Raw genomic sequence first — 18,936 nt, forward strand, 5'->3', positions numbered from 1 at the left:
AAACATACATAAGGCTATTTATAGCCAAGGGTTGCTGACACTTGGAGACAAAGGGAATCACCCAGGTGCTCATTGGGCCCCATCGTCAGTGAGTTTTCTCTTACTGCTTTCCAGGTGTGCGGTTACAAAAAATAAACTGTACAAAAAGTATACAAAGTCAAAAGGTACAATAATGGAATCTCTCTGTCTCTCTCTCTCTCTCTCTCTCTTTTACTAAATATCTTCTTATCTTGAATCCTATTAATTAACTGTGATTTGTCTGGTATGTTATAACTGTCAGTAATAGTATTATCATTTAATCTTTATAATTTATAACCATTCTAGAATTGCCTCTTTTTTCTTCACTATGTTTTTTTACTATAAAAGCAGCAGATCTATGAGGGCATTTACATGCCCTGAAGGACATTTTGAATGGTTAATCATACCATTTTATTTAAAGAATGCACCTGCTATTTTCCAAAGGAAAATGGATGACATATTTAGTAAATATGATACTTTTGTTTTAGTTTATATAGACAACATTTTAGTCTTCAAAAAAACCATTGAAGAACATATAGGACACTTACAATTAGTACTAGCCACATTCATGCAAGAAGGAATCATTATTAGTAAAACAAAAATAGAATTATTTAAAAATTTGAATGCACCTTTGTAAGCTCCATCTATATAAGGAGCATTGTTTTACTGTAGAAGGCATCACCTGGAAAATAATCTTCTCTGTCTCCCAGGTTGCTTAGCAATGTGTTTGTGTTTTACAGTTTAAATTATAAGTTTGATTTTCTTCTTTTCTTGTTGTTTTTAAAGTTGAATTTCCTTCGCTTTTCGTGTATGATATCAGAGTCATGATTGGCTAAATAAGAATGTTTCTATATGACTCTATGATGTTCTAGGTTTCTTATATCATAATTAGTAATGTGTTTATTCAAGCTTGTTGCTTAAACATCGTTTCTTCTGCTCACCATCTTCCTGAGAAAGTATGGGATGTCACCCAAGTCGAGTTGAGTTAGGCCGTGTTGCCAGAAAGGCGTTGAAAGCCGTGCATACTCTTAAATCATTGATAGACATGTACTGTATAATGAACAGTAGAATAGAAGTTTAATTTGCTATGCTTTGATTAACACACTTCCTCTTATTTTATAATTTTCATAAAACATCAATAGTCATATAGAACATTCATTTCAATTTAGTTCCAATGGCTTCTAGTAGTAGAAGATCTGTGAAGAATTCACAATTAGTTGAATATCGAATTCAACAAAAAATGAATACACAGAAAGCGAAGGAAATTCAACTTTAAAAACAACAAGAAAAGAAGGAAAACAAACTTACAATTTAAACTGCAAAAAACAAGCACACTGCTAAGCAACCTTGGAGACAGAGAAAATTATTTTCCAAGTGATACCTTCTACAATAAAACAACGCTCCTTATATAGATGGAGCTTGCAAAGGTGGATACAACTTTTTTACAAGTCCACCAATAAAAATGTAACATGATGCCTCCATTATTGAGGCGGCCGAAGTATGCCTCCATTATTGAGGCGGCCGAAGTATGCCTCCATTATTGAGGTTGTAGGTTCTCTAAGTGGGCCTTGCCATTATTATATATCTAGCTGTCTTTGGTACTGCTGGAGGGCCAATTGCTTTGAACCAGCTGTCTTCCATTATTATGGCGGCAAGCGGCCAAATCTCATGTGTTGTTGGAAATATAAAAAGATTTTCCAAATAGAGTGATAGTGACATTCTTTTGTCGACATACATGTCAACTGCCTCTCTATAAAAGCCAACACGGGTTCCCTTACCCCTGCATTTCAAAATGATTAAGATGAAGTTCGGGAGGCAGCAGGTACTATGGATCCACTGACTCCCAATCGGGTTGCCAAACTGGGTCTTGCAGGTGTTGCCGGTAGGTCTCGCCGGTGTTGTCGGTAGGTCGTGATGTGCCTCGAGATGGCCGTCTCCTGTCCCACTGCCGGTGGGGAATCCGCTCCCGGGTCGTCGCTCTGCTGCATCTGGCCCGTCCTCTAGGCACCTTTGGAAAGCAGGGAGTGTGACAACTACCACACTTCCTCGGTCCTTCTCATCGCGCCTCTTCATGTTCTGATGCTACTGCACCACCCGTGAAGCAAGTGCCGCTTGCTGCGGTGTGTGGGGTTGCAGCCGCTCGAAAGCAAGGTGCCGCACGCGTTTCCTCCTTAGTCGCGCACACGCATGTTGCTCCAGTTTGCTGCACCGTGTGCGTCTGTGCCCTTGCCAGCGGCTGCTGCACCCTTTTCATTTGCACCTGGTTGCCGCGCAAGTTGGAAGGGTTGCTGCGTGCGCCAAGACTGCACTTGCTGGTGCTAGTTGCACCTTGTGCGCCAAGCTCAGGCTAGTCTCTTCCTCGTAAGAGTTAGGTGCGTCCACCATCCTGCTCAGTGCGTCTGTAGCACCATTGGCCTTCCCTGCTTTATACATCATCTGAAAGTCAAACTCGGCCAAGAAATCTTGCCACCGAGCCTGCTTTGGATTGAGCTTTTTCTGCGTAAGAAAGTAGCTAGATACGACGTTGTCAGTTTTTACAGTAAATTTGGAGCCTAAAAGATAGTGCCTCCAAAGACGTAAACAATGTACTACAGTCGTCATCTCTCTCTCTCTTGTGCAATACAGCGTTGCTCAGTTTCATTCAGCTTCTTACTCTCATAAGCGATTGGGTGTCTGTCTTGTTCTAGTACACATCCAATGGCAAAGTTCGAGGCATCTGTATTTACCTCAAACGGCTTGCTGAAATCAGCAAGGTGCAGCACTGGTTCAGCCACCATGGTGTCCTTTAGCCGTTGGAATGCTCTTCGGCATGAGTCCGTCCATCGTTACTTTTGGTCTTTCTTGAAAAGGTCAGTCAAGGGGGCTGCTATAGCTGAGAAGCCCTTGATAACCTCCTATAATAATTTGTAAGACCAAGGAAACTCCTAAGCTCACGCACCTTGGAAGGGATCGACCTGTCATGCACAACCTCCACCTTCTTGCTGTCCATCCATATCCATCCTCTCCCTATCCAATGTCCAAGAAAGGATACCTCTTGCAACCCATAGGAGCACTTCTCCTCCTTGACATATAGCTGATTATTTCTCAACGTTTCGAACACCTTTCGAAGGTGTTTCTTGTGCTCGTCTATACTCTTGTTGTACACCACGATGTCATCCAAATAAACAACGACAAACTTGTCCACGTATTCGAAAAAATGGGAGAGTGAGTTTTGGATCTGAAAAAAAATTGAACATCCAAAATGGAAATGCACAAATGCTAAGAGAGATAATTCCAAAAAGTATCTGTGATTTTTATGGATAGGCAAAAAGTGGGTTGTTTGGCTCTGGTAAATATCCAACCACTTGAGAATTTGATTTTTTCTACTCCTTGAAATTTTTGGATCATTAGGTCACTTGCATCCTCAACACGTTTCTGGCATGCATGTCCACAACATTTAAAGCATGTTAGGATCAGTTAGAAGTCCCTTTCCTATAAAATTCCACAAAGCTTATTATTAGGGGTTGTACTAGTAGAATTTCCCAAACATGGATAACAAAATATTGGAGTTCATTTTTAGTGCGTTCACTTACATTTATTATAGTTTTCAAATTTTTTTTCACACATGAACTCTTAAATTTTCATTTTGTTATGCCTCATATCTTTTTTGTTTACGAGAAAATGGGAGAGTGAGTTTTGGATCTGAAAAAAAATTTGAACATCCAAAATGGAAATGCACAAATGCTGAGAGAGATAATCCCAAAATGTATCTGTGATTTTTAAGGATAGGCAAAAAGTGGGTTGTTTAGCTCTGGTAAATATCCAACCACTTGAGAATTTGATTTTTTCTACTCCTTGAAATTTTTGGATCATTAGGTCAGTTGCATCCTCAACATGTTTCTGGCATGCATGTCCACCACATTTAAAGCATGTTTGGATCGGTTAGAAGTCCTTTCCTATAAAATTCCACCAAGCTTATTATTAGGGGTTGTACTTGTCGAATTTCCCAAACATGGATAACAAAACCTTGGAGTTCATTTTTAGTGCGTTCTCTTACATTTATTATAATTTTCAGATTTTTTTGCATAAAATTTTCATTTTGTTATGCCTCATATCTTTTTTGTTTACGAGAAAAATAGGAGAGTGAGTTTTGGATGTGAAAAAAAATTTGAACATCCAAAATGAAAATGCACTAATGCTGAGAAAGATAATTCCAAAAAGTATTTGTGATTTTTAAGGATAGGCAAAAAGTGGGTTGTTTAGCTCTGGTGAATATCCAACCACTTGAGAATTTGAGTTTTTCTACTTGAAATTTTTGGATCATTAGGTCATTTGCAACCGCAACATGTTTCTGGCATGCATGTCCACCACATTTAAAGCATGTTAGGATCAGTTAGAAGTCCATTTCCTATAAATCTTGCCACCGAGCCTACTTTGGATTGAGCTTTTTCTGCGTAAGAAAGTAGCTAGATGCGACATTGTCAGTTTTTACAGTAAATTTGGAGCCTAAAAGATAGTGCCTCCAAAGACGTAAACAATGTACTATAGTCGTCATCTCTCTCTCTTGTACAATACAGCGTTGCTCAGTTTCATTCAGCTTCCTACTCTCATAAGCGATTGGGTGTCTGTCTTGTTCTAGTACACCTCCAATGGCATAGTTCGAGGCATCTATATTTACCTCAAACGGCTTGCTGAAATCAGCAAGGTGGAGCACTGGTTCAGCCACCATGGTGTCCTTTAGCCGTTGGAATGCTCTTCGGCATGAGTCCGTCCATCGTCACTTTTGGTCTTTCTTGAAAAGGTCAGTAAAAGGGGCTGCTATAGCTGAGAAGCCCTTGATAAACCTCCTGTAATAATTTGCAAGACCAAGGAAACTCCTAAGCTCACGCACCTTGGAAGGGATCGACCAGTCACGCACAACCTCCACCTTCTTGCTGTCCATCCATATCCGTCATCCCCCTATCCAATGTCCAAGAAAGGACATCTCTTGCAACCCATAGGAGCACTTCTCCTCTTGACATACAGTTGATTATTTCTCAACGTTTTGAACACCTTTCGAAGGTGTTTCTTGTGCTCGTCCATACTCTTGTTGTACACCACGATGTCATCCAAATAAACAATGACAAACTTGTCCAAGTATTCGGAAAATACCTCGCTCATGAGAGTGCAAAATATTGCAGGTGCATTGGTTAGGCCAAAGGGCATAACCATGAATTCGTAAGCCCCATATCTGGTTACACAAGTAGTCTTCCCCTCGTTTCCTTCAGCAATCCGGACTTGGTAATAACCACTTCGCAAATCCAATTTGGAGAAAACTTGCGCCTCTTTCAACTGATCAAAGAGATCTGCAATAAGAGGAATAGGGTACTTATTCTTTATAGTTACCTAGTTGAGCACCCTACAATCGGTGCACAGTCTCATACTTCCATCCTTCTTAGTCTGAAACAGTATAGGGGCCCCATAAGGTGCTTTGCTTGGCCTTATGAACCCAGCGTCCAACAGCTCACTGAGTTGTCTTCGCAGTTCGTCCAACTCATTGGGTGCCATTCGGTATGGTGTTTGTGCTGGCTTTCTTGCTCCGGGCTCAAGCTCTATGCGATGGTCCACCCCTCTCCTAGGTGGTAACCGCGCTGGAAGTTGTTCAGGCATGACATCTCTATATTCATGCAGTATGGCTTGTATCTCTTTAGGGGTAGGCATGACCTCTACCTGCTCTATAGCACAAATAGAAGTAATGTAAGTAGAGCGGCCCTGCTTAAGACCTTTCTTAAGCTGGAGGGTTGATAACATTAAGTCCTTTTTTGTTACATCTTTGTTGTCAAGTTCAGAAATAGTACAAGGACTTTACTCGTCCATAATCCCCACTACCCCAACATGCGGCATTACAAATGCCTTACAAACCGTGAAAAACTCCATTCCCAAAATCACATTGAAATCATCCATGACAATAATAGTAAAATTCAGAAATCCAACCCACTTGCCTATCTCCACCGGGACGTTCTTGGCAATGCCTTGGACTTCACGAGCAGCAGAATTTACAGCTTTCATTTTGCTCCCATCTTTCTCTCCTCGTATATTTAGGCGCTTAGCCTCCTCCTCCGAAAGGAAGTTGTGGGTGGCGCCAGTGTCCACCACTGCTCTAACAGTACGTCCAGCAAGTGTTAGAGAGATAAAAAGAAGTTCTCTTAAGGGTCTTACCGAAAGTGGAGCAACCTTCTCCTCCTTTGAACGAACAATAGCATGGAGAAGTGTTAAGGAGCCCAACCTAGGCTCAATCCCTCCATTGTTCACCTCAGTTTGAGCAGCATTGAGGAACCTCTTTCTAAGACAATCCCTCGCATATGAAACAATGGACCTTCTTTTTCTGTTTGTCCCCTCGTTTCTTCTCTTCCGACCTAGCCTTGGCGTCCTTTGCCCATGACTTCTTCTCCCCTTTCTCCTTCTTAAAATTCGTTTTACCATTGTTATTTTTCTTAGACACTTTATTAGCCGAATAATTCTTTCTCTCATATTCGGTTAACTTTTCAGCAGTAGATAAAGCTGAAGCTAATATCTTTACTTTCCGTGGGCTAAGTAAGAATTGAGAAGAAATCCAAGCCCATTGTTCAAGCTCGCAGTAGGAATTGAAATAAGCCCAGCAATTATCGCAGCGAGGAACAAGGTTACCATCGGACCCGGAAACAGGGGGGTTACCAAGCTCGTCAACTGGAGAAAATGGGGTAACGGTGACTCCCCAAGGAAGGCCGGAGGCTTCCAGTGCATTGGGATCGGTCGGGAAATGAGATATTGTCGGCCTAACTGCCATCGACGAGAGGACAACAGCAGAGTTGCAAAGTCGCGAGGTTGATAAAAACCCAAATAATGAGGAAGCAAAAAAAACACAAACTTCTTTCCCTGCTCGGCTTGATTAGTCTAAACCAGCGATCTTGTAAACGCCATTTGAGGTGGTTCGGCCAAAGAAAAAGTGGGTTAATTCAGAGGCGAAAGCATGGGTTTGTTTTGAGAACCCGAACCCCAACTCGGAAACCCGAACGGTTTAGAAATCAAACATTATCCATTGTCTCATTCCCAAGTCAACCTAGTAATTCTTCGATTAAAATATTTTTTAAATATAAAAATAATTAAAGAATACAATGCATAAAATTATTATACAATGTCAAAATATAAATAATAAAAAATAAAAAATAGATAAGTTTTATTTATATGTTATTTTAATTTTTAAAAAATATCAATAAGGTATTTCCATCAAGTTTAGGCCAAATTTGGGAAAACCCAAGCCTATCTCCAACTTAGGGTTCTTTCCCTCCATCCCTTCTCCTACCAACGGAGTGAATTTAAGTTTTTTATTTTCGCCCACTCCTAACTTTGATTATGTGTTGGACCTCGAGTCCCAAACTTGACCTGAACTTAGGGTTATTTCCTTCTATCCCTTCTCTACCCAACGGAGTGAATTTAAGTTTTTTTTTTTTTCTCACACTCCTAGTTTTGATTATGTGTTTGACCTGAGTCTTTGATGAGGACAATGCAACCTTAGGTTTGTGGAGGTCATGAGAAACATGATTGAAAAGTAACAAGGTATACCCTAGCTAGCACATATTTTACTTATGTAATGGAGATTACATGTAACGAGTCATAAAAAATTTAAGGGTGTGTATATGCCGATAGAACATTATAAGAAAAATATATAGAGGAATTTTTTTTTTAATTTTCTTCTAATATTTGCACTATTTAATGAATAGAAAAAGTTTTCTTTTTTATCTTCTTGTCCTTAAAAAAAAATAAGTATGTTTCTTATTGCTGAATCTGATATCATGGGAAAAGTAAGCCAAGAAGATTTATGTTGATTGCTCATTTTCTATATTTAATTTCTTATTTTGTTCCAATTGTAAACACTACAACTACGTAATTATTATTTTATTTTATTTTCAATGGCATCACAAATGCAAGAAAATTTTCTAAGAGAATTTGTCAATAAAAACATCATCCAATGAGAAAATTAGTAAAAAAAATAATAATTTTCTCACCGTTTTATTTTCCTAAGTCGACACAAATGATCCTTAAGCGTTGATGTTAATGTCTTATGCAACTATCAAAATTAACTAAATCATCTCTTACAACAGCTGAATTGCCATCAATTGTGCATTAAATTGGAAATTGAAGTGAAGAAAAGTATTGATGTTGTTAGATACATACCTTTTATTACACACTCTAGTGGTCTATGGTATGAGTTGGAGTGAGAAAATAGAAGATTGTAAAAGTCAAATTTTATATAAAAGTTATAAAACCTAGTTCATATGGATTAAACCATGGAATTTAACAATAATTCAAGTCCATCCAAGAAAAGAAATGTATTATTGATCCATTCAGTGTTTTTCATGGGTTACCCTAGATTTGAGAAAGGGTATATAGATGTTATGACCCTCAAAGTAGAACTTGGTATGTTTCGACATATGTTTCCTTCTTTTAAGATAATCCTTAACTACCGGCCCAACATGTTCAAATATCATTCTCATGGGGAAGTACTTATTGTCCTACCAATGAATGCATTGGAAGATACAGATAATGGCAGAGTTGAGAATTGTGATGCTCCTCTTCAAGGCTCCCTGTAGTCATTTCTTCCGAAGGAGAGTCCTGTTCCTTATTTCCTAATCTGCATTTGCTTCTTGTTATTAGGAAGGGAGTTAGACAATGAACGAACGAGTTGCTTCTAAAAAGGGAAGAAATACTTTTCGGTTTCAGTATTCTCGATTCTAATTAGTTCTCTGTCGCTCACTGTAAGGGACACAGAAGAGGGACCTATTTCTTTCTTCACTCGAAAGTGATTACAGGGGTGGACGACTCGTTCGTCGCCCCTTCTGACCACCGCCTCTGGAAAGAGCAGAAACTAAAAGACGAGGAAGCAGAATACCAATGCGATATCAAAGGTTGCTGCTCCATGGGTTTTGACACAAAGCATGATTTGGTACTGCAAGAATATTTATCTATCTATCTATCTATCTATCAAGCCATAATTGATGCTTTGTTTTACCCTTAATAGAGAAGAACTGATCATCATTAAGCACATATCCAAAGAGGGTTTTTTTCTTTTAAAATAGAAGAAAATAAATATTTATTTGATAAATACCAATATAATATTTAAAAAAATCATATATATGGTTGTCATTGTAGAAAACTGACTTTTAACATGGACTCATACATCTTATGTAGGTGTGAACCTAGCATCTTATTTAAAGATCATTTCTTAAATGAAATCCTCAAGGTATACACATCCAAGGTGGTCTTCTTCAAAACCAACATTATTTCTAACAAGTGACTGACAATCGACAGCTTGCACCCACCAATGGAGGGCTCATACCATGAAGAGGCTCGCTCATGTTAGAGCAAATTGACAGCTTCATCATTGCCACATTATTCAATCCTCTACATAGGACAAACTCCTACATAACTCAGCAGCATGATGTCTTTGCAAGTGCAAACATGTGGTAGCATTGACCAACCAACTCTAGGCCACCTCTCGGGTGGTACATCCAAAACTGGCACCCTCAAAATAGCAAATAATCGAGCCACACAGGTTCTCGACATTGCATCTACAAGGTCAAGTAATATAAGAAGAAAAATTCAAATATAAACGTACAACAAATCAATATGCTTGGACAAGATGCAGAACACCAATCAGTAAAATGCAGCTCAACTAATTTGTGGCAGAAAACACAAAAACCAAGGCACAACAAGAATTTTTTTTCAATGACAACAAGAAAAAAGAAAGAATTTATTAAGAAATACATGGAACAGCCAGACTATTTGATAGGACAAAAATGAAAGCAAATGTAGAAAAGGATTATCAAGAATAGATATGATAATATTATGCTTCATTAACATATTCTTGATATAGAATCTTATATGATATAGATCGCGATATAAGATATCACCAAGCACTACGTGAGTACAACTCCTCCAAATGACTGGCAACCACAACGGAAGTTCTGAAATTTAAATTTTTTCATCCAATAGCATCACCACCAAAGTTCCTGATAAGTTACTTTAAATAGACCATGTCAGACATTTGGTATTCCACACTACAAAAGAGAGCAGCCTACTTCCAACTACATGATTCTTTAAATTTTTGGTAATAGAAAAATCAGTTGAAATTGCACCTATCATGATGGAGATGTCCACTGGTAAGCATGATTATGTTTGGCCCATGTGACAATCAGTATAATCACAGTACCAAGATAAAGTAAGATTATAGATGAAATTGGATGAAATCGTGGATAACCAATGTGTGTAATTAGGGGTGGCATCGAGCCGAGCCGAGCCGAGCCCGAACCTGCCTATGTTCGAGTCGAGCTTGATTTAAATATTTCGAGCCAAGCTTCGAGCCGAGCCTAAAATTGTTATCGAGCTCGAGCCCAAAAATTTTAACCGAGCTCGAGCCGAACTCGAGCCTCAACATACATTTAAAAATTTTCAAAAAATATATATCAAATAAATTATATATAAAATTATACATACATTTTACATAAATTGGATATGACCTCTACAAAAAATTAGGCATAACCTATTTATATAATACATGTATAAGATTGAGGCATAACCTCTTCTTAAAATTGAGTATAATTTATGTATATAATACCTGTATAAAATTCGACATGACCTCTACTTAAAATTGGGCATAATCAATATACATAATACCTGTATAAACACTCCAAAAATACTCCATAAACACTCCATAAACACTTCATAAAATTATCTATACATTCCATAAACACTCCATAAAATAGTCTAAACACTTTATACACTGCATAATATTATAAACAATAATCAAACACAACAAAATTAAATGAAATATCACTATCACTTTACAATCACCCAAATAAAAACTATAAATCCATTATAAAATTACAAACTATAATTGTTTCTCTTAATGCTAGAAAATAATATACGTCCTTGCATGAGCAAAATCTCCACCTACGACAAAAACAAAAAAATAAAATTAGTTATTGTCAGATAAAAAAATACTCTTCCATTACTAGTTACTTGATGTCGTTAAAAATATTAAAATTACCATGATGAGAGAAATTTTCTATTACTCGCCAAAAAGATAAGATAAAAGACAAAATATAAAAAGGCACAACTCAGAATAACACCTCAGAAAAATAAAGTGGACATGCATGAAGAAAATAACAGCAAAATAAATTACCTCATTGGAATAAATTCTCGCTTTAGATATAACCTCGTCCTTCAGCAAAGTCTTCAGCACCTGCAAGTATCATGTAAAGCATAAGTTCCAAATTCCCCTCATCACCATAAGAATAATAATAATGATAATAACAACATCAATAATAATAATAAACCACTTGTGGAATACGAGACCAAATTCGCACCACTGGGAAAGGGGACAACACAAAGTACCGGTTCTTCTTTAGTACAAGTTTTACTTTCCCATAATTAGAAGTTGAAGCATAAATGAAATCAATCATTTCTTTAGGGAGCTTAGTATTTGATAGCTTGTTCAAAACAGTAATTATTGTTTCAGTCTCGAACCCAACAGAAACAGCAGCATATAAGGAATGAGGCGTCAAGTTATACTCATGCATAGACTCTGGCCTGCACAACATTTTTCCAACAAAATGATAATGAGCAACCACAGAGTTTTAAGTAGAAGAAAATAGAAGGACATCTTAAATACTGGCAAACGGGCTCAGCAATTGCAATGAGGAAATCATAGGCTTGCTTATACAACGGTGAGAATGTCTCAAGAAAGATCCGGCCATCAGCGCAAGCCCATAAAGGGCGGTTTGCATGATCAGGCTCTAATTCGAGTTTAGAAAAATCCCTCTTCGTCAGTTCGCTTTCATCTTCATAATCCATATTCCGTACCCATAAATACAATTGAAGCACCTAAAGTGAACTAAAAACAAAAAGCTAAAACAAAACGAAAAAACGAGCAAAAGTAATACCTTCACGATGATCCTCATCAAAATCTTCGGCATAATCAACATCATCATCAACAACATCAATTCGATAATCCTCCTGCCAAGAAAAAACAATCAAGGGAAGAACAGGAGAGCAACCAAATACATAACGAGAGTTGGGGTTTTCAAAATTATAAAACCTTAGTGGAAGTCCTGAGCTTCTTACTAGGCCGACCTTTTTCCCTTGCAAATGAAGAGACATGAAGACATTTCAGCTTGCAGAGAATTGAACCATAGGATTGAATAATTAGGAGAAAGAAAGAAAGTAGTACGATGTCCAGCCATATTTTATGAGTCCCACAGTTCGATGTAGTAACCGTCAAAATGAACGAGTTGCTTCTAAAAAAGGAAGAAATACTTTTCGGTTTCAGTATTCTCGATTCTAATTAGTTCTCTGTCGCTCACTCTAAGGGACACAGATGAGGGACCTATTTCTTTCTTCACTCGAAAGTGATTATAGGGGTGGACGACTCGTTCGTCGCCCCTTCTGACTACCGCCTCTGAAAAGAGCAGAAACTAAAAGACGAGGAAGCAAAATACCAATGCGATATCAAAGGCTGCTCCATGGGTTTTGACACAAAGCATGATTTGGTACTGCAAGAACATTTATCTAGCTAACTCATTTATGCAAGATACTCCGCCACCCGCTGAGTCACTTCATCCAAGAAGGATACAAAGCCTACCACACTTGTTAAACCATTACCATCAACATCCTGCTCTTCTATGAGATAGTTTTCGAACACAGTGGCATCGTCCTGTCCCCCTTGAATAAATGTGAGCTTTGGAGTGATACTTCTGTCTTGTTTCAGTTTGTTAATTGTTGTTCGCAAGAGGCCTGCACCAAATAACATTAGTATTAGTAGGTGAAGCAAAACAATCTAAACACTGTTATTGAAATCGTTAACTAAAAAAGGTCTAGAACCCAAAGGAGAGAGTAGGGTCCATCTGGCTGGTCATTCCAAAAAGATTATGCATATAATCCAAGAAAAATGAGCAATCAGATGATCCTTGATTTCCACTCGGTGGCCCCATCATGTCAGGATTACTTTCCTGTAACCCTGCAGCATTTGAGCTAAATATTTCCAAACCCACCATTAGACTCAACAAACATAATCTATTTAACATGTGATTGCAAGAATATGACCCCAGTTAAGATCACATATCGATCTGTTTCTGCACAAGGATGTCACACAACATCCTTATGGGACTTGACAAACAGAATGACTGGATTCTAACCCCCAAATCTTATGTTTAAATTTTAGGGCCTTCTCCTGGTATGATTACTTGATGAACCACAAAAAGGAAACACATTTCTTGTGACAGTGCAGTTGGAATAACTTGGTTAAATATTTATGAGCTCACAATCAAACTTAACAACTAAAGGATTTTTTAAATCCTAACTACAGGCTACAGGTAGGAATCAAATTCCAAAACCTGGAATGTAAACCCAAATTTTATGCCTTCCTCCTAGCATCAGTATTTGAAGAACCAAAAAGGAAATAACTTACAGTCTTGTGGAGGAGGAAAGGGGAGTGCCGGATCTGCTGTTATGCCTCCCTCCCTAATTCCTTGCTCCAAAGAAGCTGAAATTACCTGAAAATTTGTGCCAAACAAGGGCAAATGAGCAGGAAGGATCAATATAAAGTAGATTGTGGTACTCAAGTCTCCAGTCAGGACTGACCTTAATGTTTTTGACTAGTTTAATTGACTCGAAAACACAACAGTTTTCCTTCTTTTTCCCTTCTCCACATGTGATGGAACTTTAAGTAGTATAGTAAACCAGAAGGCATATTTGGCACAGGAAATTTATGATTCAACATCAATGGCAGAGAAATCATGTTCACAAACCATATTACCACAATCAAGTCAAAAAAATACTGCAGATAGCTAAGCATTTGACAAATTCCCCTTTTTTTTTTCTGAAATGGTCAATTCCATATTATTAAATGCATACAAAGAAAAAAATGCTAATGAGAAAACAAAACCAAATATATATATCTACACACACACACTCATCAACAGTGACAATTTACAGAATGTATCACACGGAAAAGGCACTAATGCATCAATCTCTAGCTTACCTAAAAGATGTAACACCCCTTTTACCTAGATAATGCTCATGTGTACTTGAGTTCATCCATAGCCCCTGGTCCAATTTTTTAATCCAACAACACTAACTGTTTTGGACCCAAAACGTTTAGATGAGCTTCAGGTATAGATTGTTGCCTTAAACCAAATTTCCCGCCAATGCTCAAAAAGCCATTCAGAATGGTGATGCATATTAGGCCTCTCAAATACAGAAGTGTCTTACTCAACCAAGATATTCCAAACTCTCAATAAAACTAGCTTGTTCTACACTAAGAAACAAATGAAATCTAATAATAAAATACAGCAAAAAAAATTTGATACGAAACAACCTTATGAACAAGGATTGACAACACAACTTCAGGATCAACGCTGTCGTAAAGTTCATTCATATTTGCAGCTGTAGCATATTGAAATGTCCTTATCCTTAAGTGCCGCTTAAGGGAGTATCTGGACCTAAAGAAAGTACATTGTTATGCCATAAAAAATGCAGTGAGAAGAATGTTGACAGTTAGGGGAAGACATTGACAACCACATTTCAACAATGAAAAAGGCCAAAACAGAAACAATATACGAGAAAGTTTTTCACGGAGTAGTTACCAACAAACATCTTTGAATTAAAAAAAAAAAGAAACAGTTTCAAAATTTTATTTCCTCGAGTAATTAAATACTAGTACCTATCAATCATCAGTCAAAAGAATCCAATTCCACAAAATATTGTTAACATCAATGTTCATATTTTTTTCTTTCTAAAAGGCAAATAAGATTTTCTTAACAACTGTGGACAGGTGTTTCTTATAATTCAGGGGCATTCCTGTTATTGTGGTTTATGCTGAGAGCTTGCTTTTTAAGTTAATGGTAGTTCAGTCCCTCAACTTATTCTGAGTGACAGGTAGGCTTTTACTCACAGGTATTTTAGTCTCATCTTGTAAAAACTCATTAGACAAATTTATTAAGGGATGAAGGTTCGATATATATCCTAATCTCAGATTAACGCAAAGAGAGAATTCCTGTAGTTGGCTATTCTTTACTCCAAAACTTCATCTTTCCTAATTCTGATTATTTTAATGGTATCAGAGCCACATTGTTGTAGTTGTCACTGGGTTTTTATGAAACATTCTCTCCTGATGTCAAATTAAATTTCATCCAATTCTATTACTGTTAATAAAGGGTAGGACATTAAAAATGTCTTTTTGTTATGAAGATATTATTGTAAAGGCCTATATCAAGCAATATCCTAGATATGTTGCTCAAGGGGAGAAATATAGGGCTCGTAGATTGGAAAGGCAATATATGGTCTAAAACCGAGCCAAGAGTTTGGTTTGATAAATTCAGTCAAACGATGATAGGCTTGGGGTCTAAAAAGAGCCATTCATACCACTTTATCTTTGTTCTCCAGAGGGACAAAAGTATTGTTATCTTAATAGTCTATGTAGATGACTACACAACAAGAAAGTGAGAATATCAAACAACATTTTCAAACCAAGGATTTAAGACACCTGAATTACTTCCTCAATATTGATGTTGCATGAAACAAGGAGAGAATTATACGAACACAAAGGAAATATACAACTGATATGTAGACTAAGATAAGCTGAGAGAGGTTTATTTGGAGCAAAGTCAACAGAGAGTGATGCAAACAAATGCAAATTTGCATGATGAACAAAACCCAATGTTTAAAGATAAGACCCAATATAGACAACTTGTTAGCAAACTGAATAACGATCCAATGATTCAACCTAACATTTCCTATGTTGATAATGTCAGACTCCAATACCTAAAGATAAGACCCAATACTACAAGACTTGTTGGTAAGCTGATTTAAGACTCAACCTAATATTTCCTATGTTGATGGTGTTGTCAGTCAGTTTATGGAAAACCTGAGGAGTTGAAGTTGTGAAACAGATATTATGGTATTTAAAATGTGGACAGGGATTGTTTCATAAACCACACCATAATCTAGAAATAATGAGGTTTTCAAAATGTTGACAATGTAAAGTCTAAAATCAGTAGAACCTCAGTGAGTGCTTATTGCACATTTATGAGCAGTAACCTTGTGACCTAGAAAAAGTACCAAAACAAACTATACTAGCAAGGTCAAGCGTATGCCGCTTGTGAAATAATGTGGATTAAGTCTTTAGCGATAGAGTTTGGGTTCTCAATTGAAAACTTATGGCAATATTTTGTGACAATCAGGCTGTTAGTTTTATTGTTAACAATCCAATATTTCACGAGAGAACTAAATACATTGAAGCAAATTGTCATTTCATTCACGATGCAATTATGAGTGGCAAGATTATAACATGGTATGTTTGCTCTGCACATCAACTCGATGACATCTTTATATAGGGGTTGATCAATGTTGACGCAAAGTGAGACTTCCCAGAATTGGCTATTCTTCACTCCAAAACTTCATCTTTCTCATATCTGATTATTTTACAATAACAATGACCAAGATCTTTTTTGTGACATTAACAAGAGCATTGACCAAAGCAAAGAGTAATTATCAAATGCTGCAGCTGCTGTTTGAGGCTGGCAAAACTCATTTCTTTGCCAACAAAACCCCCTAGAAGATGCTTGAAGAAAGTCAAACAATCCCCTAAAAAAAAGTTTGCATGAATAAGAGAAACAAAGTAATGATGAAAATGGCAGCAAATTTCCAGCATAACAGTGTTGTTTATTGCTCTATGAGGGCTAGAGTTGAATAAGTTGCCAAGATAGTCTTCATCTCAGTATAAGATGTTAGGTCCGGTCAGAGAGAGAAGAATAAGTCCCGATAAGTTTAGCCTTGAAAACAGTAAGGTCTACAGGTTGAGGAGTGGACCTCCCAAATTGACTAATCAACTAAGATTTAGAACTACATAAAATTTTGGTCCAATGAAATTCCTTACCTTTTTCCTCTCCTTGGATCCATTCAGAGAGAAACAGAAAGCTGATTGCCTCACATTTGACTGCTAGAATGGAGACAATCAAGGAGTAGACACTACCATAGAACAGGTGGTAAAAGCACAATTTTGATCTCAGAGCAATCCTAGCCTAGCTGGTGGATGCAGTGTGACCCATTGAGGTAGAGTTTTTGATCCTCCTCATAGGCCTTAAGAGTGTTTACCAAATCTTTTTTCTAATCCTGCCATCATTGAGGTGATTTGGCTGTTGTTTCCAGCAGGATGTTCAGGGAAGTCCTCACCTTGATGCTTAATTCTGATTTTTGAGAAAATTATCGACCTTTATAGGCATTTGATGGAAGAGTTGGATGCCACTCTATGGGGATGTGAATCATCTAACTGATTTCTTGGAACAACAACTCATTGTGGGAGATTCCCTTCCCATTGCTTAACATTGTAATAGATTGGTTGTGCTATTGTATTTGTTTTCTTTAATGTCCTCTAATAACTATTCAGTTGTATGCTTTTTAAGTTTGCTTTTAACATCTTGTACCTCTCTCTACTAATAAATTACTATCTCGCTTTTATACAAAAAAAGAAAAAAGAGATAGAGAACAGCTAATAACTATTCAGTTGTATGCTTTTTAAGTTTGCTTTTAACATCTTGTACCTCTCTCTACTAATAAATTACTATCTCGCTTTTATACAAAAAAAGAAAAAAGAGATAGAGAACAGCTTATTACTCCTCTTCCCAAGAAACTCTAATATTAGACCAATTTCTGATCTCCATACACTGCTTCTATAATACTAATTACAATAGAATATGAAAAACCAGAGAAATCCTTGTGATGACATAGTACAAGAAACCTAAAATACATATGATTCTGGGTTAAAAAAACTTTGATGTTTACACAACTTTAACTGTAGGTAAGAGCAATTATAAATTTTAGAGTTGATTAAAACACAGAATGACCACAAATGAAAAGACAAGGACTTCCTAGCACATGGCAGCTGGTTATACGTACTTGTTTTCAGCACTTGATCCTGAAACTGAAGATTCCTCAGGTGGCACAATGACAGTATACTGGAAAGCAATTTGTACCACAGGAGGCTCTGTCTGTCTGTACATGATTTAAGACATATTGTTTCATATTTCTAAAATAAAGACCCATCCTTCTCAGTATATGACATCAAGACAGGATCTGAATACCTCGAGAATCCCACAGAATTAGAAAAATCAAAGTCATAACCATAAGTGGCATAAGAGTCGCAACATATAATGTGCTGAACGTTCTCATACTGAGGATCTGCAAAGAAATGACCATACTATAGAAGAAAAAAGTAAATCAGACCACATAAGAGCAGCTCTTAGTTAGATATGAATCAGAAGCAAAACTTAAATGTTTTTGAAGATCTCCAAGACCATACCGAGCGTCCTGGCTGGAAATCAGAGGATGTTCTCAATCTTAGTATGCATCGAAAGGCATATGAACGGCTAAGCATCCGGTATCTGAAACATCAATTATATTTTCAAAAATGAACTTAGATTAAGCTACCCATGAAACTGTCAAAATATAGACAGTAGTGGACTATAGCTTATCCTTGCCCATTATGAGTCATATACTTGTGTTGAGTCATACATGTAATATCGGAATAAAGCTTCACCCTCTTTCAATTAATAAAACAGTCAAACAAACCAGTTTGAGGGTAATCTAGCACTCACTACCAATCAGCTTACTCATAGATGTTTTATTTAAGAATAAAGATAACGCAAAATTTTCATGTAATCAATGGAGAAGGTAGTGACCACACAATCAAAATGTCCATGAAAGCACAGAGCCTCATTACCATTGTGGCAGGCAGCAAAGACGGCAAGCCCTTTTTTACATTTTTTGGCACTCCAGACACTAATCTGTTAATTTCCCCTCCTCCCTTCCTCTCCCATAAATTTTTTTATGTAATATTAAAGAAATTCAATAGAAAAAACAACAACA

The 18,936-nt window shown here is 37.2% G+C and overlaps 1 protein-coding gene across 1 annotated transcript in view; it reads right to left on the reverse strand.

Moving 5' to 3' along the window:
- Positions 1–12,359: 12,359 nt before the first annotated feature.
- Positions 12,360–18,936, reverse strand: part of LOC137944646 (protein transport protein SEC23 D-like) — a 75,928-nt gene continuing 69,351 nt past the window's right edge. The window contains 6 exon segments of the mRNA XM_068790352.1: positions 12,360–12,807; positions 13,481–13,565; positions 14,390–14,513; positions 17,968–18,063; positions 18,153–18,268; positions 18,371–18,452. Of these exon segments, the coding sequence (XP_068646453.1) occupies positions 12,596–12,807; positions 13,481–13,565; positions 14,390–14,513; positions 17,968–18,063; positions 18,153–18,268; positions 18,371–18,452 (715 nt within the window). The 3' untranslated portion in view covers positions 12,360–12,595.

The sequence above is a fragment of the Aristolochia californica genome, unplaced genomic scaffold (genome assembly GCF_029961685.1).
Source record: "Aristolochia californica isolate CCGP_79_NKW_82.1479 unplaced genomic scaffold, dmAriCali1.0.hap1 SCAF_11, whole genome shotgun sequence".
Classification (NCBI taxonomy): Eukaryota; Viridiplantae; Streptophyta; class Magnoliopsida; order Piperales; family Aristolochiaceae; genus Aristolochia; species Aristolochia californica.